Below are 26,332 nucleotides of genomic sequence, written 5' to 3' on the forward strand. Positions count from 1 at the left end.
CTTGCTCCTGGCAAATTTTCATATCATGGCTAGTATTGTTCCAGGGGGTCCCTTGAACTCTGGGGGCAGCATTCAATGTGGTCAAGGTATTTGCAGCAGGAGGGGGTGAACGTTTCACCCCCTGAGTGAAGCTCCACTCATGGTACTTTGGATTCAATCCAAAGTCTCAAATAAATTTCAAAAACTGCATGAATGGAAGATGAAACTAACTTGAGTATACTGAATAGTGAAGATGGCATGGGATCGGCTGCTGGCATCATGAACATGTGTTACTGCAGTAATTCTAGACAAAAACAAAAAAAGTAGAGCTTAATGTTTTGGTTTTCTATAAGGAAGACAAAGCATAAATACAAACTAATAGACAAATAATGTTTAAAAGGTAAAGTTCAAAGATTTGGATTAGATTCACTTTCACTACCAGCTATGAATGGTTCTGTATCTTCCCTTAGATACTTATGTAAAAGCAGATTCCATCGAATGAGTGGAATTATATTTTGCACTCTCTTTTAAACTTGCTTTACTGCAGTATGAGACAATGAGCTATGGCAGACTTTCCAACAAAATTTACTGATCATTATAATCTAGCAAAAATAATAATAATAAAATAATTAAAGCAGAATTCTTGGTGCCCCAATTGGAGTTTCATCTATTCTTGTTCCATGGCGGTTAGGAATGTTTGCTTGTTTCTTAAAATATAAATAAAGGGATTTCTGAGATCCTAAAAATATATTGTCATGATATACGCAGATATACTCAAACTGACTTGGTCGTGCTCTATTGCCTACATTATATTTCTAACATTATACACAATGTTTGCAAAATATTATTCTGTAGACTTCAGTAGCACAAATGCCATTCTACTTTGCTTTTCAGTGAACCTTCAGAAGAATATTAAATACACTAAAACATCAGTTGAAACTGAAATTGTCCTTAGATACTGTTCCTACAATTATATCAAGCTGTATTACTTTTTTCCAATATTATGAAGGCATGTTCCATTTTCAGATTTTTCCATAGATTAACTGCAACCTCACCTTGTCAAAGGAAGTATGCCTAGAACAACCAACGTAAGAATATAAAAAAGAAAGCCAATATGTTTTTTGGAATTTGAGATAAAATACCTGTTTGCCACTCCTTCTTCCAAAAGTCTAACTACTTGATGATAGTCCGTAACCACATGTTGAGACAATCCTAACAGAAAAATTTAAAGTTAATGACAAATGGTTAACAAAATTTCTTCCCTATTGTTATGCATAATATGGATTAACATTTAAAAAATGAATGAGCAGAAATTATTTGTGTGTGGAAGAATGGCGGCTAATTTTCATCAGGTGTGTGAAAGGATAATGGCTAATTTTCTCTGTTGAACACATCATACTGCATTTATGTCAAATCCTACTCAAGAAGGTCCCCTGATTTTATGAGAGCCTCAGTTGAATACAAGAGTCTACAGCAGGAAGAGGAAGAGGAAGTCTTAGTGAAAAGTATTCTGCTCACAGACTTTTGTATCCTTACCTATGTAAGTGCGTTCATTAGGCAGAAAATAAAAACCAGGGTGCTGTGTGGTTTCCGGGCTGTATTATTATTATAGCCACAATAGGGGAAAGGGCAAATCATCATCATCATCATCATCATCATCATCATCATCATCATCATCATCATCATCATCATCATCATCATCATCATCATCATCATCATCATCATCATCATCATCATCATCATCATCTAATCCATCCCCCCCCCCTGCCCCCGGAGCTAAAAGCAGTCAGGGATTGATCCTAATTATATGATCCTAAATTTTGTTTTCCCAAATAATGTGTGTCTTTTCACATAATCTTGAATGGAGCATACAAATTAACTCACATATCTGAATTCCTTGCTTATCCTTTGAGAATAAGCCATCAGTTTCTTACTTCCTCAGATTAATTAAGGCTGATTTGTGCCATTAATTGGTTGCATATTATTTGATTTATTATATTCAATCAGGGTGGACTCAACTGGATCCCAAGAACCGTAGAAAGAGTTCTGCTTATACAATCAGACTTTTTTGCCCTCTCTTTTTCCCCTTGCAACCCCTTGCAACCCCTCCCCAAAAAGCCACTCCATGGGTGGAAACAGGCTTTGAAATAGCATGTATTATTTCTCTGTACAAAAAGGTCACATATTTTCTGTACATTTCGCATTTCATGGCCTTTTGGCGCACTGATTACATTTTCCCCCTCTGCATATAACTGCATCTGCCAACTGTGGATAATACTTCATGCTTCTGACAAAGTGGGCTCTAGTCCATGAAAGCCTATCCCACAATACAGCTGCTAATCTCAAAGTGCTGTAAAACTCTGGTGTTTTTGCTGTAAGAGAATATGTATCCCAAAGGAATACTCGTATGGATTAGTTTTTATGCTGCTTAGACTAGTTTTTGCTGCAAGAGACTAACACATCTATCCCAAATGAATATTCTTATGAACTAGTTTTTATGCTGCTTAGACTAGTTATGCCCAAAACATAAAGTGAAAACTCAAGTCTGTTTTTGTGTGCTTGTCACCCTTTCTAAAATTTGGCTGAGAGTATAACAATACAAACGTAAAATGTAGGAAAGCACAATCAAAATTTATTTATTTATTTAATTCGATATTACCTAGCCTTTCTCCCAAATAGAGCTTATTTCATGCTCCTCTTCATTTTATCTTCACAATAATTCTGAGAAACAGGTTAGGCTAAAAGAATGCAACTGTCCCCAGGTCACCCAGTGACTTTCCGTGGCATGAATGAGGATTCAACCCTGGGTCTCAAACATATTAGCCTGCTACTTTTAACCACTAGACCATGCTGTCTCTCCAATAATGGAGTTGGAAACATTCCCTAAGAGAAAAAGTTCTCCAGCTTAGGCAAAAAAGATTTAGGGAGAACCTAACAGAAGCTTATACAACTGGTGCATGAAGGGGGAGAAAACAAATTCTTTGTGCCTGCCACTTTAGAAGAGCTATTAGAACAGTAGAATAATTTCACTCACTGAATCCAAGACAGACAAAAGACAACAGTTCTGCAATGAATGCATAATTAACTTACAGTATTCACTATCAAAAATGGGTGTCTGCACACTCAGGATGATCCAATAGGACTTTTCTCCTGTAAGTATTTATGTAATATGTGATACACATTTTTAACTGTGTAATCAGTTTACGTCTATGTGAGAAAGACTATATATGAAACCAGTAAATAAACAAATGAATTTCACTAAGATATTATGGAGGATATAGAGAGAAAATATGTAGGGCTGCTTTTTTCCCTAACAGCCAGCTGCCATGTACCGTCTGTAACATGTTCTGGCCTCAGTTGTAATTAAAAATACACATTTAGTCCCACACTTCAAACATTCATAAAGGGAACAATGGGCCCCTCAATGCTTCATAAGCACTAATACTATTTTTTACAAGTACCGTATTTCTGGTTGCAAATCTACTTTTTTAAGTGTATTGAGCATTTTGGATAGTATCCAGATTATTATTAGTTGCAGCTAATGTTTTTGAGATTTTAGCCTTTTAAAATGTTAAAAGTCTTTCAGTGCTTTTTTTCATTCAGCTTGGGAATGCTTTCAAAATTCTCTTACAGATGGTTTAACTGTTAAGGAATCAAACCTTTTAAAATCAAGAAATGATGTAATCCAAGAGAGATTTTTATCCCAGAAAGACTTTGAGATTTCACTGTGATATTTAAAAACAGTCTTTTTTGCAAAGCAAATAAACTGTGCTTTTTATGCCATCTACCAGCTTTAAAGTTTTTAAAGTACTTACTAAGAGTATAACCATACAGTAGTAGAAGTATACTACATGCAACATGTTGCAAATTTGTGACATCTGCAAATAACAGTCAATTAAAATAAATGATGTTGTTTGTTGCCTTTGAAATGAGAATTCCTTCACTTTAACATCTTCAAGGCTTTGTCAAGATTCAGAAATAAAAACTATTTGATAGTAGCCACCAGCTGCTGCAACAAACTATAATTTCACTTAAACTATTCAAAATTCGTAAAACTACCTGCAGCAATACAGATTAAACCATGAGTTGGAAGTGACTTGATTGCATACTGTTAGATCATGGATGCTGCTGCATATTTATGCTTTTGGGAGGTTAAGGCTGTGAATCTAAGAAAACTTTCTGGGAGTAAGATCCTTGGAATAAATGGAGTTTAGTACTGAGCAACCCAACTTTGAATTGCTCTCCTCATGCCTATAGTTCCAAGCTCTGCTGATGCTTTATGTGGGTACAAGGGTTCAATGCTGGAGACAGTTGTTCCATGAAAGGAATTTTCCCTAGCTACTATCCCTGTCACCACAAATAGTCTTTAAGTTTAACATTTCCATCCCCATGTCTCACCTGTCACAGGCTTTTGTGGTTTGGCATGGGTTTCATTGCACTTGCCAAAATATGTATAGCAGCAGTTAAAAATCTGTATGTATAGCAGTAGTTAAAGATCTGAAGGGTTGATTTTGAACCTGCTTGGAAAATTTTGTAGGGAACAGGAGGTTGGAGGCAGTTGCTTTTGTGGCACTTGGCTTCACCTACCCCCTTCGCCCTTCAGGTGTTCACATTGTTTCTGGAGCAATGCAGCCTATAATAATAGCATCAATTTTGAGCACATGGTTCAATCAAGCTGTGGACAGCAGTACTGTAAATCTGTTAGCAACGACATCTCCTCCTGTTTGTAAACAAACCACCAGAACTGGCAGCCTTAGTTCTTCAAGTCGCAGAGGCTGATGGGAATTGGAGTGCATTACTATCTGGAAGGGTCAGACCCTTGTACCTCCTGGATGGTCATGCAGTACAATTCCCATCAGCCTCTGCGACTTGAAGAACCTAGTGCTGCAGTCGCACATGCTCAGTCATGTCTCCCAAAGTGGGGGCTGATGGAAAGTGTAGTCCATGAGCATCCAGGAGGGCCAGATCTCTGCACCTCCCAGAGCTTTATTTTAGTAGGATTTTACTGTTATTATTCAATGTTGAAACCCACCCTGAGTCCACAGGGGGAAGGATGGCCTACAAGTAGAATAAAATAAGTAAACAAACTTTCACAGGATTTATTATTTGTATTTAAAACCTTTGTGGCACTACAGAAGTCTGAAAAAAATAAAAAAAAATCAACTGCATCTACGAAGAGCTTCCTGCTCTTCGTAGAAATTTTGAAAAATGAACAAAACAGAAGCAAAGACATGTGGAACAAAGAGAGAAAGAAGTCCTAAATACGCACATAATGTTGATCTGAAGTCTTCTTAAACATTACTAACCTTGAACATATGGTCCTGTCTCAGGATGCTCACGAACACGAAGTGTGTATGGCTTTTCATGTGTTGATGGCCTCAACAAATCTCGGACTCGCTCATTATAGATTTCTAGGAAACTGGAGGGGGAAGGGGAGAGAAACAATTAATAGTACAAGGATTGTGGACCAATTCAAGATAGATTTTTCACACAGAGGCTATGTGCAATGAGGAAGTAAGATTGTGGTTCTCCACCCTGCCCTATGAGCACACCTGTCCAGCAACTAGTACTGCCAGATATCTACACATGGTCACAGCAATTACTTAGGGTTTACTCATATAAAATTCAACATGTGAAAGTCCAAACAATATGACTAATATTTAGAGTGCCCAATATTGCCTGGGAAAATGTATAAGGAGATCTGGGGGGCAGCACCAGGGGAAGCTGGAGTTTGGGGGAGATGTGATGTCACTTCTGAGGGGACATTCTAGGAATTTCCCCTAATCTCTGTGGCAAAATCCACAGAGATTAGGGGAAATTTCTAGTGTGTCTCTATGGAGGCCATTTCCCCCCCGCTCCTCAATTTCTCTGGGGCAGGAGAATTCCCCACCGGGTCCAGGAAATTGAGAAGCCTATTGATAGTCAATTCATAATCAGGAGATTATTTGGGCCTATATGCACTGGGTTTCATGTCCATAGTATAGGCCTTATATACACATTATGCCCCATATCTACAAAGAAGTTCACGAAACTGATCCTTTTTTGGCAACTGCTATTCATACATATAACTGGTTAAGAGAATGAAAATGTATATCTGCAGTGTAAGCTTAGGATATATTGGTTACCAACCCAATATTCCGTTTTACTTCATTTTTATTACAGTCCCCCCGCAATGTCTTGTTGAGATGGACCAAATGTATAAAATTTGTATTTAATCAAGAAACATGGAAATTGCATGAACCAAGGATTTGATGAAACAAAATGGGGTTCTCTGTATAGAGACCAGCAGGCCTGCATGTTAGCAGCTTCTCAGTGAATATGCAGGCAAGTACAGATAAACATCTTTAAAATCTTGTAACTACAGGTTACTATGTGACAGAAGCCATATAAATTTATAACCTTGTTTTTCTGGGTTAGAACCAGCAATAGGGGATAGCTAAATCAATGTGAGTAATTAAATAAGGAAAAAGTGTTTTTCTATTTATGTTGAATGAATACAGAAATGATAATGAGAGTGATTCACATTTACTTATATTTGACTATAATTCTATTGTCTTCGAATCGAAGGTATAATTGTTGTTAGAATCAATATTTGTAAATCATTTGAAGTTCAATCATTTCAAACTGGTAAAGAAAAGTTTTATGATCCTAAAGTATGTCAACCTGCATGCCCTAAAGGCATAGCTCTCTCTCTGGGAGCAAACTTAGAAAAACAGAAGAACAAGTTATTCTTGAAGGAAGAAGCTAGTTTTATTGCAGCCCTTTGCATATGGGCAGAGAGGGCATGAGCTAACAGCATGCAGCGTGGGAATAACAGAAGCATTTGTGACACGTAGAATAAAGGCTGGCTTAATGTGACGAGACAGAACTATCCAATGGGATTTTAAGGTACATGCTTGTAGCACGCAGAGGCGTTCCTCCCATAGGGCAAAGTGGGCAGTGGGGGCGCAAAAACTGGAGGTTCGTTTGTGGGATTTTTTGTATTTTCAGTGTTTTTCTTTGGCCTGCAGAAGGCACAGTTTTTAGGCTAGCAGCACCAAAATTTCAGGGATGTTTCAGGAGACTCTCCTGATGCTATCACCCAGGTTTGGTGAGGTTTGGTTCTGGGAATCCAAAGTTATGGACTCCCAAAGGGGGTGCCCCCATCCTCCATTGTTTCCAATGGGAGCTAATAGGAGATAAGGCTACACCTTTGAGGGTCGATAGCTTTGGATCCCCTGAACCAAACTTCACCAAACCTGGGAGGTATCATCAGGAGAGTCTCTTACTGATACCACCCAGGTTTTGTGAAGTTTGGTCCAGGGGGTCCAAAGCTATGGACTCCCAAAGGGGGTGCCCCATCATCCATTGTTTCCAATGGGAGCTAACAGAAGATGGGGGCTACACCTTTTAGGGTCCATAACTTTAGACCCCCTGAACCAAACTTCACCAAACCTGGGTGGTATCATTAGGAGAGTCTCCTAAATATACTATGAAAGTTTGGTGCTGCTAGCTTAACAATTGCACCCATGACAGCAGTCACTTCCCAAATTTCCCCAGATTTTCCTTTTAAATCCCCCTGCCTTTGACATGGATTTAAAGGGAGAATCTGAGGACCCCAGTTTAAACATTGAAAGTGATGCTGTTTCAGGTGGGAGAGAATCAACCCCAAAATAGCATCACTTTCAATGTTGTTTAAACTGCGAACCCCAGATTCTCCCTTTAAGGTGGATTTAAAAGGAGAATCTGAGCTCCCTAGTTTAAACACCATTGAAAATGATGCTGTTTGGGGGTGGATTTCAGCATCACTTGTTTAAACTAGGGAGCCCAGATTCTCCTTTGAAACAATGAAAGTGATGCTGTTTCCCTCAATCGGGGGGGACTGGATACAAATTCAAATTCAAATTCAAAGACCTTTATTAGGCATCAAGAGAAAATACAGATAAAACTGTGCAGTAATATGATCCTGAGTTTGACAGGGTAAAACAACTGCTCATAGTTCATACAGTACAAACTTCAAGAAAATAAGTAAATAAAAAGAGAGCCAGAAACTTATTTTACAATATCGAGCAGGAACTTGGCCACCATTTTCAGCTGCCTGGGATCCTCATTGTTCAAGAGGCGGTTCAATTTGGAATATGGAGGGCACAAGTCAGTCGGTGTTGAAAAGAACAAGCTAGGTCTGAGATCTATGAATTTCGGGCAGACTAATAGAACATGCTCCAAAGATTCCTCAGAGATTGAGCAATATGGACATGCACGCTTTTTCTGTGAGTGTGCCATGAATCTCTCCGGGGAGAAGGTGAGAGGGAATGTGTTTGTTCTTGCTCTGGTGAATAACCACCTAGGCTTAGGGTCGAGCAAGATATTTAGGTAAGCAGCTGTCCTGCAGTTCCCAGGCATGATTTCAAAGTGAAGGGAGGAAAACAGGCTCCTTGCTTTGCTAACTAGGAGTTGATGTTCCTGGTCAAATAGCCGTTCCTTAATACAGTGGTGCAGATCACTGGGGGAAAGCATAAGGAGCTGGTCCCAAGAGAAACCCAGGGAGGAGATCTTACAACACCATAAAATGTTTTCATAGCAGTAATAAAACATTTTGAAAGCATTTTGAAAATGTTTTCAAAAATTTATTTCTGCTGTGTGGCATGGCTTATTGCTGTGTTCAGATTTGTGAGTTGGGGCATGTTCTATAATGTGATGGTGACTTTGAAACAACCTGGTGTAAAAAATCATTGCTTGGTCACAGTGGGGGAGGGTGGCTGCCCATGGGTGGCGCCAAACTCCAGTTTGCCTAGATACGCCACTGGGCGTAGCTACAAGGGGGGGTGCGTGTTGCATTGGGCACGCACCTGGGGGGGCATCAAACTCAGGTTTTGCCCAGGGCTCCAGTTTGCCTAGTTACGCCACTGGTAGCACGTGAAAGAGGTATGGATTATGTACGTAAATCTTATGATGATGATTGTGTGACGTCTGTATTTTCGTGTCTATAAAAAATGGTCCCTTTGTATGAAAGGGTGTGCCTCTTACTTAAGAGGACACCCTGGTCAAATACTTATGCTGTCCAGTAAACTTATCTTCTGTTTCAAAACTGTTTCTTGGGCGTTTTCTAACTTAATCTTAAACTAGTTCAGCTGTGTAGGACTAGAGACGCGGTCCTGGCCCCACAGTTCGTTCAAACATAGTAGCAAAAAAAGGCAGTTATTAAGAAGTAATCTCCTGAGTATTACGACTACATTTCCTGCACATACCATTACTGAAAAAACCCTGACAGGCTCCAACTCCTGCAGGGTGGAATTCAAGATGGGAAGGCCTCCAGCAACCATTTCTTCAACAAGTTAAAGGTTGGGTCTCAGTTTAGAGAAAATACAGGGATTCAGCTGAATCCTGAGCTCTCTCTCTACCTTTGTGTCAGTTCTTTGGCTGTGAAGGCATGAACTGTTCCTTTCATAAATCATAAAGCATGAACTCGACACAATAATTGTATTAAAATACTGTCTAATTGACAGTAAAATCCTGTGCAGAGTTATTCCAATGTAAGCCCATAACTTAAAAAACACACATTAAAGTTAATTAGGAGAAGGTACAATTTACAAATGTTTATCCATTGTGATAGGCAGACTTCCTCTCTGCATCTAAATTTGGAAACGGTTTAATAGTTAAGGGTAGCAACAGAGAACACGTAGATAAAACATGTTTTTCTTTTCCCCAACAGGTCTAAACTGATTAATTATTCATCAGGAGTAATATATTTTTTCCCTAAAAATAGATGCACTGTATTAGAATTTTTTCCTCTCCAAACCCAAATGCATACTTTGCATTGTATGACACATTAAAATACCCTGGAATTAGAACATAAGTATGTTTTCCTAACTGCTGGATGGGAGGTCCATGAATTTGAGTATTGGTCTGTAAATTATATATATTCTACATTAATTTCAGAAAGAAAAGATTACAGAAAACATAACAGCTATCCTTCTAAGCAACTAGTCTCAGAAAAGTATAACACATGGGTGAGAAAATGGAGCATGCACTTACAATAAGCTTGATTTAAAATTACTAGCAAATGATGTCTGTTGGGCAATTCTTGATGGAATATTTGTAGGTCTCACGAGATGGATAAGCATGTATTCCACGCTTACAATTTCCAAAATTCAACATCATGACTTCTAAATAGAAATGAGAAGAAACACACCTACCTGACTTCTACTCTACAAGATGCTGGCTGCTTTAAATAGTCATCTTCCCTTGAAAACAGACCCTATGCAAATCAAGCATTTACATTTTTAAAATTACTTGGAAGAAAATGACCTGAGAAATTTAAATAATGCAAAATGTTTAGCCTAATAAAATAAAGTACCTCACATATACGTGGAGTTAATCCAACAGACACCTTGAAATGCAAAGAAAACCAGTATAAGATTCCTGTCCATTCACGCATATCATGATCATTTTTGCATTTATAGAAAACTCATAGTTGTAAGAACTTCTTAGTAATATGTGTCAACAACATGGAGAACTTAAAAATGGTTATAAATTTCATTTGCTTCGAGAAGTCACAGCTACTAACAATTCTGATTTTAGTACAAGTCAGATTATAAAACTGGATGGTCGTAAAAAACTCCCTAAGAACAAACTCTACAATAACCAAACACGGTTATCTGTATAATATAAACTGAAGTGTGCTTCATGCATATCACAAGAGCGAGCAAGATACATAATGTCAGACATGGCCTTTAGGACTGAACACAAGTAGTCAAAATAAATCCAGACAGCTAACCCAACAGATTACTTGATGCAATTACATGGCTACAATAATATTTATACCAATACACATGCAATTTACTCATTATTCAGTTTACTTATTAGACAGAGCTGTGTTTGAGGAAAAGAATAAATGATTAATACATTAAGAAATCAAAATACAATAAAGCTTACAACATACCATTTCGTCCTCTTTGGTATGAGTGATTTTGGTCAATTTACACCTTGATGCAATCCTTTGCGGTATGTTGCTCTGGAAGCCTCTTTGACTCTCAGGAGTGGTTTTACAAGAGAAACAGGGTGTTGTGAGGAAGACAAGTAAGAAAGATCCTCCTCTGTGAACTAACTCCTTACACAGCAGCATGGATTCAACCCATATTGTTCAAGTTTACTGCACATTTTTAGTTTCTATGCATGCATTCAGAGAAAATGCAAAGAAATACTTGATTTTACAACTGTTGTTCTCTGTAAGCAAATATACATTCCAGAGCTACAACAACCAATTAATAGGCATGTTCAGCAAATACATGTATTATAAAACTGGAAACCTGAATAATACCAGTGATTTAAATCAGACTTTTTATAGGCTGATTATTTAAATTGCCTTGATCAGTCCATTTGTTAGAATGAGCATCTTCAAAGATACCAACAGAGGTTGTACGCTTTATTATATTTTGATTTCTTAAAGCTCTGACAGCCTGCAGATTTCAACAGAAGGGATGTCAGAATTAGGTGCTGAGTAACATCCAGCTCACTCTCCTAGATCTTATAAAAGAGAAACCTGCCCATAGGAAAATGCTGGCTAGTAATACACGGTTAACAGAGTCCATTCCAAACTACAGGCAGATGAATAATAAAAACACAAAATGTAATAAAAAGATGTAGCTCACCGGAGTTCCCATCATGGTGTATGTTTTTCCCGAACCAGTCTGGCCATATGCAAACAGACAAATGTTGTATCCTTGAAAAGCACCAGATAATACTGAAGTGCCAAGGTCCTGAAAAACCTGTAATTAACAAAAAGGGGGAGGGAAAAGAAATAAGTGTATTTATCCATCCATCCATCCATCCCCTGCCCTTAAATCATAGAATAAAACTCCAATCTCTAGGTCAAACTAACAGTCTTTATTTCATTGTATCGATTTAAATTGATCTCTGTGTCCCTTTAAACCTGTTCCTTTAAATCAGTTCACCACAGGGAATACAAATGCTAGCGGATATATTAATTGCAAGATGATTTTGCTTAATTCTGGCATAGTCTTATGCAGAAAAAGAAAGAGATAAGGTTAGTTTTCAACTACCCAGCTATTTCTAATTCGATCTAAATTACTAAATACACAATCTCTTAGCAGTAGATATGCCAATTACAGCATTATCATGGCTGCGTGATTGCTAACAGTAGACACAACTTCTTTTAGGAGCTACCGGAGCCTAAGGAACTGTAAGAAATTTTATTATTACATATGTGGTAACATATTCTTTTATATAAAAAGGCTTTATATTTATGGATACCTTTTTCATATATATTTATAATACATTATTCAGTCAGCTTTTTGTTGTTTATATTATTACTCTCACATTTAATATTTTAGCCTGCATAGTTTATTTTTCTAATAGCTATTAAATAACTTATTCTAAATTTTTAAATGTTTTCCATCTTTAAAATTACAACTTGTAGCATTGAAGATAGCAATCCTACAAATGTTTGGGGCCAGACAGCATATGAAATATTATTGATGAAGGGGAGTGACTGATCTCCTATAAAACAGGATTACATCCAGACACCTGCTTAGTTTGGAATTGTTTGGATTTGATCAATAGGACTGTTTGGATTCCACTGTTTTCCCAGGACAGACTTGGACTGAGTTCTTTATATGAACTGTTTATTCTACTGTTATCTTGTAAACTGATTACTTTTACAGCATGTAGATGCTTATATTTAGTCTTGAATTGTTTTTGCACTTTTATGTAATAGAGATTGCGTATTACTTAATACAGATATTTATCTAGAGGCTGGTGGCCACCATTTTGTCAAGTCATGCCTTTTTGGTTGGCATTTTAGCGGTGTGGGAAGGTGCCTACTCCTCGCTGGCTGCAGAGGCTCCAACAGGCCTTGAAAGTGACATGCCCGCCTGTTCTGGAGCCCTGTACTCTGTGGGTACTAAAGATGCCCCAGGCTCATCCTCCGAGAGGAACTCATTGTCTGAGCTGTGTTGCTCCATCGGAGAAAGGTTCCTCGTGAGTAGGCTCCTTGGCCAGAAGTCAAGATGGACTGTGCCCATGCTGAAGTTTGAATAATGTCACGGGCATGCAAGGGGCTGTGCGGCAGAGAACAAAAACAGAAGTGGAAATAAAAATAAAAGGAAGAAGGATCTGGAGTAAAGGAGAAATCAGAACACAACATACAGGCAAATGGCTACTGTTTTTCCCTTTGAGGGAGAAAAGAGCCAGAGAAGGAGGAGGGGCAACCCAGTGGTGGGATTCAGCAGGTTCGCACCACTTCAACAGAACCGGTTGTTAAAATGGTGCTTGTAAACAACCAGTTGTTAAGTTATTTGAATCCCACCACCGGAACCAGTTGTTAAATTATTTGAATTCTACCACTGGGCAACACCCATCAGAAGCAGGAAGCTGAAGATTAGATCCTGCCTCCCTGGGTTGGAATCACCCAAATTGAAGATTTCCTCCTGCTCAGTTCCCCTCCCGCAGCAGCATTTGGGAGGAGCACTTTGACTGTCCTGCAAGAGGGGACCTGTTGAAAATCACCCCTTTTTCTTTTGCTCAGAGAACTTCCAGGTAGGATCCAAGTCACTGTTTAAAAACTTCACCTGGTTCAAAGTACCACAGAAAGACTGCTTATGGGCATTAATTAGTGAGAAACATCTTTCTAGTTTCTTGCTTTAGGCAAAATTCAATATATTGGTGACTACTGATTTTAGTGATGTTATATTCATTTGTTTTATTACAGTGAACAGGCTAGAAGAACAGTTAAACATTCTTATAATATATATAAATTATATTTAAAGTCAAAACGAGTCTAGAACCATCTTATACAAAGGATGAGCTGCAGATATACTGATCTGTCCAGCAACTTCAGTTTTTTCACATATTTTGGTTCATGTGCCCTCATTTTCTGATATAAGCCAGACAGTCATGAGAGATTGGGTCTTTGATATAATAGCACCTCAGATATTGAATATTTTCCCTTAAACTATTTATCTGGCACTTACTTTCTTGTTTTAGGTGCCATTTTTATGTAGAATAGATTGTGATTGCATTTATGGGGTATGTGCTTGCTTTTTAACAGTTAAGAATGGATACATTATAAATTCGATTCTTAATTTTTAATTCAAGTATTTTAACTGCCTTAGAAAACTAGATGGGATAGGATCAGATTTGGCCCCAGAAGCACCTTAGACACCAAGAAGAGTTTCAAGATATAAGCTTTTCTGAGTAAAATATTTTAATTAAACATATGAGAATACAACCCCCCCAAAAAGCACTGACTTTTAATATCACTAAGGATTCATAATTAATGTCTCTATTTTAAACACCACTTATCAATGTCAATCAGTGCTGCATACACAGGATGATTTCCAGTAACACAGATATCTGGAATCAACACTGGCATGTTGACAGCTATATAATGCGGTAAATTAAAGCCCTATGAGTTCTAATTGCAGCTGAAACAGGAGTCCCATACAAGTCAGAAGACAAACAGCTTCTGTCTACTCAATTTCATTCAACTGTCAGAAAAGTTATCTAAAAATTCAGGTGCTGTGAGTGTTCACTCTGTTCTGGGGCTGCTTCCACAGGAGGTGATCCTTCTGCAAGTGACACGGAAGATGCTGAAAGAACAAAAGATCTCAACAGAACCCAACCTGCTGATGCTTCTGGACTGGAAAGTAGAATGACTGGCAAGTTTCCACCTTTGCTGATACATGCAATGAGTTTAAAAGGGGCCTTCTTATCCCTGTGCCTTAGCTCTGAATTAAATAGCCTGGTCCACTGGGTTTCCTGTGCCTGTATACTTGGAACCTTCCCAAGTGTCACAGCTGTCCCTCTTGCAGTCTTCTCAGATCCTTTTGCCTCCAATCTGTACAGGAAGTGACTCGAGCCATCTTTCTCCCTGAAGGCTTTTAACTCTCTTCCTCTCCTTGGCGCAGTTTCTCTGTTTGTTTTCTCTTCCCAGATCCTGCAGTTGCTGCCTCAGTTAAGTGGGCATCCCTGCGCCTTTCCCAGGCAGTATTGGCCAAGCTTCCTGGCTGCTATCCTTGGTAGGCTCGATTTAACAGCAGCAGTCAGCAGACAACAACAGGAATTCCACCACCCCATATAAACTGCATCATTAGCTTATTTTTCAAAACAAAACTGGGTGAGAAACTGAAAGACTAAACATTAGTGACAGAAATAATTATTCACCAGTTACTTTGTTTGACCACTTCTATTGTTCCTGAGCAAAGATAGGAGAAGGTGGCACCTATTTATCTCTTTCAAGATTCATTTTAACATTTGTTCCATATTGATTGAAATAATGTTGCAATTTGTTAATACCAAAATATACTTTTAAATACCCCAACAGTTAATGTTTTAAGCTAAGACAGTTACAACTGTGTGTGTCATATTTCAATTTATGAAATCATTCCAAAAATGGAAGCACTGAAACAAAGTAATCAGTGCAGATTATTCAATCTGAATCAAATTTTGTATTTTCTTTCATTTACAGTCACTACTACTTTCACAGCTCAGGGAAAATATGTGTGTGTGTGTGTGTGTGTGTGTGTGTGTGTTTCAGTTTTTTACTTGTACATTGAAATTAAAATCCAAAACATAGACAAAGACAAAAGTTGATCAAATTATGAAGTACTTATTTCACAGAGACTTCCAGTTTCTTTTGCAACAAATATTAACCCTTAAACCCTAACCTTTCAGCAGTTGACCATTAAACATCAAAATAAAATGAAATCTTTAACTTCACTATTGATTTAAAAAATCTCACTTTTCTCTGTTGGATCTTGTTTTAACAGTCCTTAACCTTCAAAACCACTAGTTATCAATTTATTTTTCTCTATTTTGTCTAGATACAATATCAAGGGCTTCCAATTGTCCCTGATCTTAGTAGGTTCTCTTCTTTACATAATGAAGTTAACTTGGCCATCTCAGTCAACTCTTTCACCCACCATTCTTCAATTGTAGGAATAGATGGAGTTTTCCATTTCTGCATTAATAATATTCTTGCTGCTGCTATCATATCATGTATAAAAACAAAGTTCCATGTTTTCTTTCCAGGGATCTGTCTGTAACTCCCAACAGATAAGCCTCAGGTTTCATTTGCACATTATTTGTTAAAATCTTTTGTATTATTGTATGTAATGACCTCCAAAATTCTTTAACTTTTCCACAAGTCCACAAAAAATGACAAAAATTCCCCTCATGATGCTCACATTTCTAACACTTAATTGAAACATTTTTATACATTCTTGTCAGTTTTTCTGGTGCCATATACCACCAATATATCATTTTGTAAAAGTTCTCTTTCGAATTAGAATTTAACGTATATTTAAACTTCTCTTTGACCTTCATTGCCGCTGAAGGATGGGGACAAATATATGACTGATACTGGACTCTGACTTGGAGGCATTCAGTCATAATCCCATAGTAGCTTTGCCCCAATGGCTCCTCAGCCAAACACATATACCAAAATGTCTGAACCTGCATTTCCTCTTGTACTGAGCACGATTATTATGGCAACAACGCATCATCAGTAAGGTAAAACTAATCTGTCTCATGACGATCCACCCCAGCTCACGGTCGCTTATTGAGAAATGCTGATATTATTGAACTGCATTTGAGAGGAATTCATAGTAACTCAGCTGAAAAGTAACAATGCTGATGACATTTCATACTCACAGAAATGTCTACTAACAAAGACAGTGCAAATCTTATTTGATCTTACAGTACAGAAACTTCACTCAAAACAATGTCCTGTTAGCTAAGGTGGGAAAACAGCCCTGAAACAGTTTCTGAAACAAAACAGTGTGGAAAACATATATTGGCTTGGATGCTAGAACATACATTCTTCTCATTTTTCATCACCATATTAAAAAATACCAAATTATGCTTTGTGGGCTATATGCGTGTGTGTTCAGAATGCTTCTCATAATACCTTCCTTTCCATTTGCAACCATTGTGTAAATTTTGCACAATGTTTGAACATTCTGATGCTACTTAGCTTTATTATTATATTTTATTTAATGTATAGGTAATCATATGTAACAGATAAACAGTCGAACACTTTTTTTGGTGTTGCAGAAATGACTGTCTGATAGTAAGTACATATCAATGTTGTGCCAGTCTGTGTTTCATTGAACCTATAACCCTTGGCCCCCATCATTCTTATTGTTTTCTGGTGGAGTGGATTGTACTTAATGACATTACTCCCAGGGGCACAGCTACAGAAAATGGTACCAGGTGTAAGCACTGAATTTGTGCCTCCCCTCAACCTGGATTCTGCTGCACTGGGGCAGCAGATTTGAGGGTGAGTGGGCACAGAGCAATCCTAGTTAACTGGAAGGAAGGAAGGAAGGAAGGAAGGAAGGAAGGAAGGAAGGAAGGAAGGAAGGAAGGAAGGAAGGAAGGAAGGAAGGAACGAACGAACGAACGAACGAACGAAGGAACGAAGGAACGAAGGAACGAAGGAACGAAGGAACGAAGGAACGAAGGAACGAAGGAACGAAGGAACGAAAAGACAGACACATTCATACTGTGGGAAGAATAGAAGGAAGGAAGGCAGATAAAAGGGGAAAGAGAAAGAAGGTAAAGAGAGAAAAGGGGGAAGGAAGAGAGAGTGGCAAGAGAGAGAAAGGGGGGGAATACAGCAGCATCCCCCAGGCTGCTGCCACCCCTGTAAAAGCCAGTGTGGCTGCTGAGGAGGTGATCCTGGGCAGGGGAATTCTCAGGAGTCTGAGGATTCCCCCACCTAGAATCCAGCCCCCCCCCCCCCAGCATGGCCTCCATGGACCTTCCTCAGTGAGTGAGGAAATGGCACTCAGACTATTCACCACAGTTGACAAAACAGGTATTGTCCCCTGTTCCTGGACCAATGCGGTCATAACCCCCATCTTTAAAAAGGGAAACAGCATATCCCCGGCCAACTATAGGCCTATAAGTCTTCTTTCCATTTCTGGGAAGCTGTATGCAAAACATCGTCTAAATAGGCTTGTTGACTGGATGGAACAAAATAGGATCTTGGGCCTGGAACAAATTGGATTTTAAAAAGGCAATACTACTTTAGACCATTGTATGGTCCTTCATTTAATATCCTCAAAATACTTTTAAAAAGGAAAGTCTAACCTCTATGCTGCCTTTTTAGATATGAAAGGGGCTTTCGATTCGGTTGACAGGAAGTTGCTTTGGAACAAGCTAGATAAAATGTGTATAGACACTAGACTCCTCCTACTTATTAAGTCCTTTTACAGTAACATCATCTGCCAGATTAAGTGTATGCCCACCAGCTTGCTGTCTCCTAAAATACTAGTTGCAAAAGGTGTTAAACAGGGATGTGTTTGGGCCCCTGTTCTATTCAATTTGTTTTTAAATGACTTAGCACCCACTCTCAAGGAAGTACACTCGCACTGTCCCATTTTGGGCAACACCCAACTACCAATTCTGCTTTATGCAGACGATGTGGTTCTGCTATCAAGATCTAGGGTTGGTCTAAAACGTCTTTTAACTAAGTTTAATGAATACTGCTCCAACAACCTGCTTGAAGTAAATACAGCCAAAACAAAAGTAATGGTTATTTCAAGTAGGCCTAATCCCAGCACTTGGCTTCTTAACGGCATTGGCCTAGAACAAGTTAAGATATTTAAATACCAGTACCTGGGGATTCACTTCCACTTTAGAGCATTAGGGCAGTCTCCTGATGAGACCCTGAAAGTTTTGAGACTGTGCCTTCAGAAATGTGCCCCCCACAGCCTGCAACCCCTATTGACAGCAATGCAGAAAACTCAATGAAGAACAAAGATTCTTGGGCAAATTTCTAGGATGTTCCTGCAGGGGGTGCATTTTTGGATGTATCGGCACCAAAATTTCAGGGGTATCATCTGGAGATGATGGCACCCCCCAAGTTTGGTGCAGTTTGGTTCAGGGGGCCAAAGTTATGGACCCTCAAAACTGCAGCCCCCATCTCCTATTAGCTCCCATTGGAAACAATGGGGGATGGGGCACCCCCTTTGGGAGTCCAAAACTTTGGACTCCTTGAACCAAACCTCACCAAACTTGGGGAGTAGCATAAGGACAATCTCCTGATGATATGCTGAAATTCTGGTGCTGATATGTCTACAAATGCACCCCCTGCAGGCACCAATGTCCTGGTGCAAAATATTTTTTGGTCATGGTGGAGTGGCCGCCCGGGGGGGGGGGGGGCATCCAACTCAGGTTTTGCCCAGGGCTACAGTTTGCCCAGGGCTGCCTGGTTATGCCCCTGTTAGGTCTCTCTTTTTTATGAAATCTGCAAATGAAATTTAGCAATCCCTAAAAAGAAGGCTACTGGACCAGGAATACCAGTTGCTGTTGAGTGTAGCCAGGACATGTTGTTCTCCCTTGCACTATGGAATCTATCCTGACATCAGCCTCACAGCTAAATATCTATCCCAACTGTCAGAGCCCAGGCAGAGATGGATCATCACTCGATGTAACGCATTCCCCTCTGCCGTTCTTAAGGGCCGACAGTTGAATATTCCACTTCAAGATAGAACATGAGCATACTGTCAGGATATTGTTGAAACTCTTGAGCATATTATGTTTTCTTGCCTGAGGTATGCATTACCTAGACTCTCCCTACTTGTCCCAGCTCTAGGAAATAAAAAAAGTTGTTCGGAGCATACAAAGACTATTCACCTGCTGAATAATAGCGCTGGCGGGATAACTGGAAAAACCTCTGAATTTTTATTAGAAGTGCTCAAGTCAAAGACATAATGGAAGCTTGATCACCTCTTCTGTACCAACCTTATGTGCTTTGTCCAGTTTTATGTCCTGCTTTAACACCTGCTCTGTCCTGTATTTAGTATTTTTACTGATATGCCTAGTAAAGGTCAGTTGAAGTTGGCACTCAGACATCTTTTAATAGTTTACACATTATTTAAACACTGAAACTCTTGTGAGTTTTGTTCCAACTTTTGTTCCCCATAAACTCAGATGGAAATATGAAGAACTTATAAAATCTTGTCAGCAGCATTTACATTGCCCATATGAAACTGCTGCCTAGGACAAGAAGAACTGTTGAGAAAATTACCCATGTTTACAATAATAATCTACCCCACTATAAAGAAAGTAATCTACCTCACCAACAGAAAGAGCATCATACGAATTACTACTCCAGAGTTCTCATAGAAAGCCACCAGTAGAATGCGGTTCTTGTCTGCCAAAGGCAAGGTTAATTCAGCAAGGAAGAGCTAATATAAAAGCTTTGTTTGAATGATACAAGGTCTTTTCTGCATGTGAACTCTCATGAGGAATACCAAATTAATCCCAGTTGAATGCTTTCTGTAAGCAAAGAAAGCAGCCACCAGAACACAGGGAACCTCATTATGCCCATTAAGTGAGTAAGAAATGTCTGCTATGACATTAGGCTTAAGCCACATTACCCTATTCAGACTGAGAAGAAAGAGCAGGACTGTGGTCATTTTGCAGCATTTTTCTTCCTCCTATAAATAGATGACTGGCTAAACTACCAGGAATCCTAGCCAATCCTCATCGGTTCTTTACTCAATTAAACAGGATGTAGTGAAACAGAATAGAACTCTGCTCTCCTAACAGATAAATAATCTCACTGACTATGTGGCTAGAGCAAGAGTTTGAAGATCTGAAATAGTTTCCTGGCTCTCTACTACAGAATCTCAAATTGACCGAGGGCTCAGCAATTCATATCTCTGCAACCATGATACTATGTAAACAACACAACATATTGTCTGTCTCATCTCTCTTCATAGGTTTTCCTGGCAAGGTCTAGGCAGTCACAGCTGTAGCTGTGCAAGTTATAGAAAAAGAAAGAAGAAAACTGATTTTTAAGATCATTATTAATCTATTTCATTTCTGCAGTGTCTCCTTTATAAAGTAGAATTGGAAGGTATCACAAGTATGAAAAAACCGGTAAAACTGTGAAATAAAAGGGTCTGGGGAAAGCAAAAGTCGGCCTGCAAGGAGGCCGGGGGAGGGCTTGGCTGTGGCAGGCAGCCCAGGTGGGCGCTGCGGCCACTGCCACCAAGCCCTGCCTTCCCGCCTCCCTGCAGGCTGCCTCCTGACCCGGCCTGCAGGGAGGTGGGGCTCGATGGCGTGCGGCTGGGGCACATGCCTTTTGGTCGGGGGGGGGGGGGGCAAAAGGTCTTCCAGCTTCAGACAGAAGGCAGAGCTCCCCCCTGCAGAATTCCCTTATATAAGATATGTTAAAAACTGGTACAGACATACTGCATGCACACTGCAAGTTATTCAAACTATATTTACAAAGAGTATGTACACTGTATACTGAAAGCCAATATATGCAATTTATGATGTCAAATTCACTGCCAAGAACTACTTTACATACTTACTGACAACTTTCAAGCTACAAAGTAGGCTATAGAATGTAAGAGATTTCTATTCACTACTTCAATTATAAAAGTCTCCTCTATTAAACTTCAGTTTGATGTTATTATTATGAAACAAATCAACATTGTAAAGTAACCTTAGTTCTCAGTATTTGCTACCTTTCAGACATTTAATAAGGGCAGATATTTTACTCTTCCCTTCTAGGACTTTGAAAAAGTTTTTTGCCTTTTAGTGTAGCGGATGATCTATTAGGAATTCAATCATGACATGATGTTTAAAGATGAAATGTGTTTCAATACAAAAATATATAAACAGAACTTGTAAAATCTCCTTCTCCTTCCACTCATTACAGATCATTGAAGATAGAGAAGAAAGGAATATGTGCCAAGTTCTCTGTCATCACCCAAAAGCTGTTTTTGTACAAAAACAATATCTTCTTGCTGCCTTGAAGGTATTCCTTTCAATAAATTAATAGATAGGACAATATGTGTCTTTTCGCATTTGTAAATATACTGATCTTAAAACCAAGAACACTTCTGTATCTCTTAAAAGCTTTATGTTGCAATCCTAAACAGAGTTACACCCTTCTAGGCTAAATGACTTTAATGGCAATCTATACATAGATAGTGACTGTTATAACTTTCTAATAGTCAAATATGGATTCCTCCATGGATACTTAAATCCATGGATCAGGCACTCCCTAACATAAAACAAGTACTTCTGCAAACCTAGAAGTGACATCATACCTTTCTAGGGCCCTTCATATGTGCGGCATTTGGATAAATTTCCAGTAAGTAAATTCTACTTATTAGTTTAATTTATCCAGAAACTGTTAGTTTTGCAGTGGGTTTTGCCACTTTTTTTGTTTAAACAGAATTCTCCTGTTGCGAAGTGTCCTCAGCCAAGTGAAGCTGATATTCCATTTTACCCAGTCATATTCTCTGGCAACCTTCAGCTTGGGATGTTGCCCTCTGCTGCCTTTTTTTGGTATGGGCCAGCTTGGGTTAACTGTTATTTTGCTAGACCATGTAAATTTCATGTAGATTACACCAGTCTAGTGTTCCAGGGATAGACCAGCAGCATTAAAATAAAAAAGCTTTTATGATTGCTCTGAATTACTGCCCTGAAGAGTGGGAGGAAGTGCTGTTGATTGGGCAGGGAAAGGTGGGGAAAAAAGCAAGAAGACCGCAATGCAAGCCTAACACATGCTGTCTCCCTTCACCTTCCCTGTGAAGGGAGAGAAAAGTTTGTGTTTTCAGATGTTTTGAAAACTGCAGAGATTCTCTGATCTAAGGAACAGTAAGTTTGGAAGTGGGGAAAATGTGTGCATTACAGAGAATCCAACCAAAAGGGAATGTACAGGTATCCTGGAATGCAAAGGAGACCAAGTGTGTAAATGGCCTAGGTAGGAGATTACCAGAGAGCTTCTGGCAAATTTCTAGAGAGATGTAACATCACTTATACACTTTCCCTGGAAGTAACATTACACCATTGCCTAACAACAATTTTTATTTTTTTCCCTCCAGGGTACAGGCAGGCAATAGGAGCTGGGGGGCATGAGATCTTCCTGAGATGCACTTTCTCTAGATTGTTTGACAATAGTCAGGATTCAGGCTTTTTCTGTGGCAGCACTGGTCCTTTGGAATCACTGATCAGAGTGGGTATGGAGGGTACTTTTACTTCCTGCACTCAGAAAGGTGCGTGAAACTTATTTCAAAGGTGATAAGTTGTTTTGGGGATATTTGCTTGTGCTGTTTGTCTTGTGGTTTGCTTGTTATTTTGTGTTTGTTTGTAACCTGTTGCTTTGCTTGAGTTTAGGGCTCGGAAGCAGGATGCGTTTCGGTAAGCAGAGTCCCTAAAACCAATTAATTTAACCTAGTCATAATAGCATCTCCTCCTGTAGAATAGAGAGTGTTTTCTGTATTTATACCATAACTAAGTCTACACGTTAGATTTTGCAGCAAGTCTATCATACTGAAATACAACCCCACTATAGCTAGCCCAGTCAAATTTTAGACTTCTCCAGCTACTGAATGCTTCACACACACTCCATTAAATACTGTGGCTACAGATGTTTCCTTCAACTGTTCCCATGCTATGTGCAAAAAGTCAAACAAGAAAGGCAGCCTTGATTTGACTCATGAGAGATAGTGGCATATTGACACCCACAAGCAGTGTGGGAGCGAAGAATGCCAGCATCTGTTAACATACCAAAGTACTAAAAAAGACAAACTCATAAAGACTGTGTACACACTGGCAACAACAACAATGAATGTATTTCTGTTAATCAAGTGTACAGTGTATAAAAATGTACCTTAAATTCACAGTTCTGTGATAGTGTAATAGTTGTTCACAACTAAAAAAGACAAAACCAAAGCAAGGAGGCATTTGGAGGTGAATTTTACTACAAGATCTTAGATCACAAATGTATTCAGGTGCTTTTTTCTGTTGGCAGAAGCAGGATATCAATTTTTATAGCACTGAATGCAATATAAACAAGTAGCTCTATAATAGATATTCTCAAGATGTGAGGTGAGTCTTCCCAGGAAGAAATGCACAATTCCTTTAAAAAATGCAAAATTCATCTATTTCAGCCAGATTTTTTATTCCTCAGGGCATCTGTTAAAATACACAGAAAATTCACATGGCTGTTCACTTTTCTTATAGAAAAAAAAAGAGTGAAGGGCTAGCCAGGTCAGCTGTAGCTCTTTGTCATCTCTTAGGCCGTTTCTGCACGGCCCATTTATGACGGCCTGGGGGCGCCAAAAAAGGCGCCCCCAGGCCGCCGTTCGCACAGGCGCCGCTGCTGCAACGCAGCAGCGGCGACCTGACTCTTCTTCCCTCCCCCCAGGGCGGCGTCAAGCCGCCCTAAACAACAACCCTTTAAAGGGTTGTTGTTGGGGAGGGAGCGTCTTCCCTGCGGCGCGGTGTGAACCGCGCCGCCGGGAAGACGCTGTCTCCCGTCTCCGCCCCACTCACGGTGTCCTCCTCGTCGCCTGCGGGGCGTCGCAGCCCCGCCCACACTGTCCTCCGACCTCCAGGGGTCGGAGGGCAGCGTGGGCGGGGCTGCGACGCCCCGCAGGCGACGAGGAGGACACCGTGAGTGGGGCGGGGGAGGGCGCAGAGGCGGCTCCGTGTGGAGCCGCCTGCCGTCTGCCGTCCTCCCCTTCGCCTGCTCGCACACTTGCGTGCGAGCAGGCTCCCGCCCCCACGCCGGCAGAACTCCTGCCAGCGTGGGGGCGCCTCCTGGCCGTGCAGAAACGGCCTTAGTTTCACCTGAAGAGTCTCAAACAATTGATTTCTTGAGGAAGGCAGGTACTATAAAGACATAAGTCTGTGGAAACCTAATCTAGACTTAAAATCTGTCTACCTTCTAATACAGCCTAATTCATCTTGCTGTGTTCAGTTCTGGCTGCCATATTTCAAAAAGGATACCGCAGTGCTGGAAAAAATGCAGAAGAGGGCAAACAAAACAATCAATGGTTGAAAAGTCTAGCAATTTTTAGTTTAGAAGAAAGACAACTAAGGGAGGAGATGGAGTAAGTGAATAGGGAGAACTTTCTCTCTCTCTCCCATAATTCTAGAATTCAGGGCACCCAATGAAGTAAATGAGCAGATGCAGGATGGATAAAAGGAAATATTTATTTACTCCAGAAGTAATTAAACTCCACAGGTAATTAAACTTTCTTCCAACTAAGTCCAGTCCAGAAGATGGCCCCCCTACTTTGACACAACCAATCTGGTCACCTGTATTCAAACCATAGTTAATCAACAGTGATCCAGACCTCTGCAAAAGTTTACATTGATTTTTAAACATGTAGCCTGTATTCCAAGCTCTGTTTTTTTAACTAATGTTTTTGTGTACACCCCATAGTAAATATAATTATTTTGTGATAGATTTTATAGATTTTAGCTCAAACTTTGAGGCCATCTTTATTTTTCTAGTTGAGTTTCCACCCTTTTGTTGTTGTTTAACAGAGGGAATTTGAGTCTCCCAGACCCTTGTTCAACACACTAACTCATACTGGCTCTCCCTTTTCTTTGAGCTTCAATTTGCCTTTACTTTCTTGGGTCTTCTTCCTAACTGCCACCCTGTACGCCTGCCAAAAGTGGAAGAGTTCTCCCAGCCTCTAAATCTGGCATGAAATTATTTTTCCCATCTGACTTTTGATTTCCTTCAGTAAGACTGTACTGGGTGTCAGAAGTCTTAACTGCTGACAAATTAATCAGTTAGACTTTTTGAGAATCTAAATGGTAACGTCGCTGAAGCACTTCAGAAGTTTGGAGAACTAGACTTCAGAGGGCACTTTTCAAACAGTTCCCCTATGTCCTCTTCCTCCTCCAGTAAGGAACCCAATTCCACAATCTAATACCAAGCTCAAATGATTAAAGAGGATAGGGAGACATCCAGAGTATTGAGGGAGAAAACCTCACATAGAATCTGGCACTGAGCACTGTGCACTGGAAGGCTTATTGGGTGGTGGTAGTGGCAGAAGCTGAATCATTTTATGGTGATCCTGACTAACAACTTCAAAGTTGGCATCCCAGATTGATAGCAATTTACTTATTATACTCTCTCTCTCTCTCGCTCTCTCTCTCCCTCCCTCCCAATTTGCCCCCCTTGCCAGTGTAAGCACCACTGAAGCCAGCAGGGTAGGCAAATGAGCCAGTATGGCCTCATGCCAACTTAAAGACCAATTTCCCCCAGCTTCAAAGACCAATTCCCCCCTGCCCCTTGGATTGGACTAGTCCTTCTTCATTTGGCATTTTTAAATGTTTTACTGTGAGCCTTGTCATAAAGGGAAAAGGTGGGTGATGGAGGTTGTTCATTCTAAACTAAACAAACACAACTTAAAAAGACAACAACTAAGAAAGTCCCCAATAATTCAACAATAGGTGACCACTATACTCTTTGCCACCAAAAGATGTAATTAAAATGTGAATTCATCCACAGCCATTTCCTCCCCCTCCAACCCTCCCCCTCCCCCAAACACCAAACCAGACATGGCGGGGCAGCAGCAGCCAA

The 26,332-nt window shown here is 39.7% G+C and overlaps 1 protein-coding gene across 2 annotated transcripts in view; it reads right to left on the reverse strand.

Annotated features, from left to right (window-relative positions):
- STARD9 (StAR related lipid transfer domain containing 9) overlaps positions 1-26,332 on the reverse strand; it is a 121,826-nt gene that overhangs the window by 81,400 nt on the left and 14,094 nt on the right. Inside the window, exons 4-9 of one of the 2 annotated variants that reach the window (XM_048484138.1) lie at positions 11,610-11,726; positions 10,316-10,348; positions 10,155-10,216; positions 5,286-5,398; positions 1,122-1,191; positions 211-283 (exon numbers count right to left, since the gene is read on the reverse strand). In XM_048484138.1, the coding sequence (XP_048340095.1) occupies positions 211-283; positions 1,122-1,191; positions 5,286-5,398; positions 10,155-10,216; positions 10,316-10,348; positions 11,610-11,726 (468 nt within the window). Of the gene's footprint in view, positions 1-210; positions 284-1,121; positions 1,192-5,285; positions 5,399-10,154; positions 10,217-10,315; positions 10,349-10,900; positions 11,011-11,609; positions 11,727-26,332 lie in introns of those variants that run through there. The other variant, XM_048484139.1, reaches the window with a different exon arrangement.

Source organism: Sphaerodactylus townsendi, linkage group LG02 (assembly GCF_021028975.2).
Source record: "Sphaerodactylus townsendi isolate TG3544 linkage group LG02, MPM_Stown_v2.3, whole genome shotgun sequence".
NCBI lineage: Eukaryota > Metazoa > Chordata > Lepidosauria > Squamata > Sphaerodactylidae > Sphaerodactylus > Sphaerodactylus townsendi.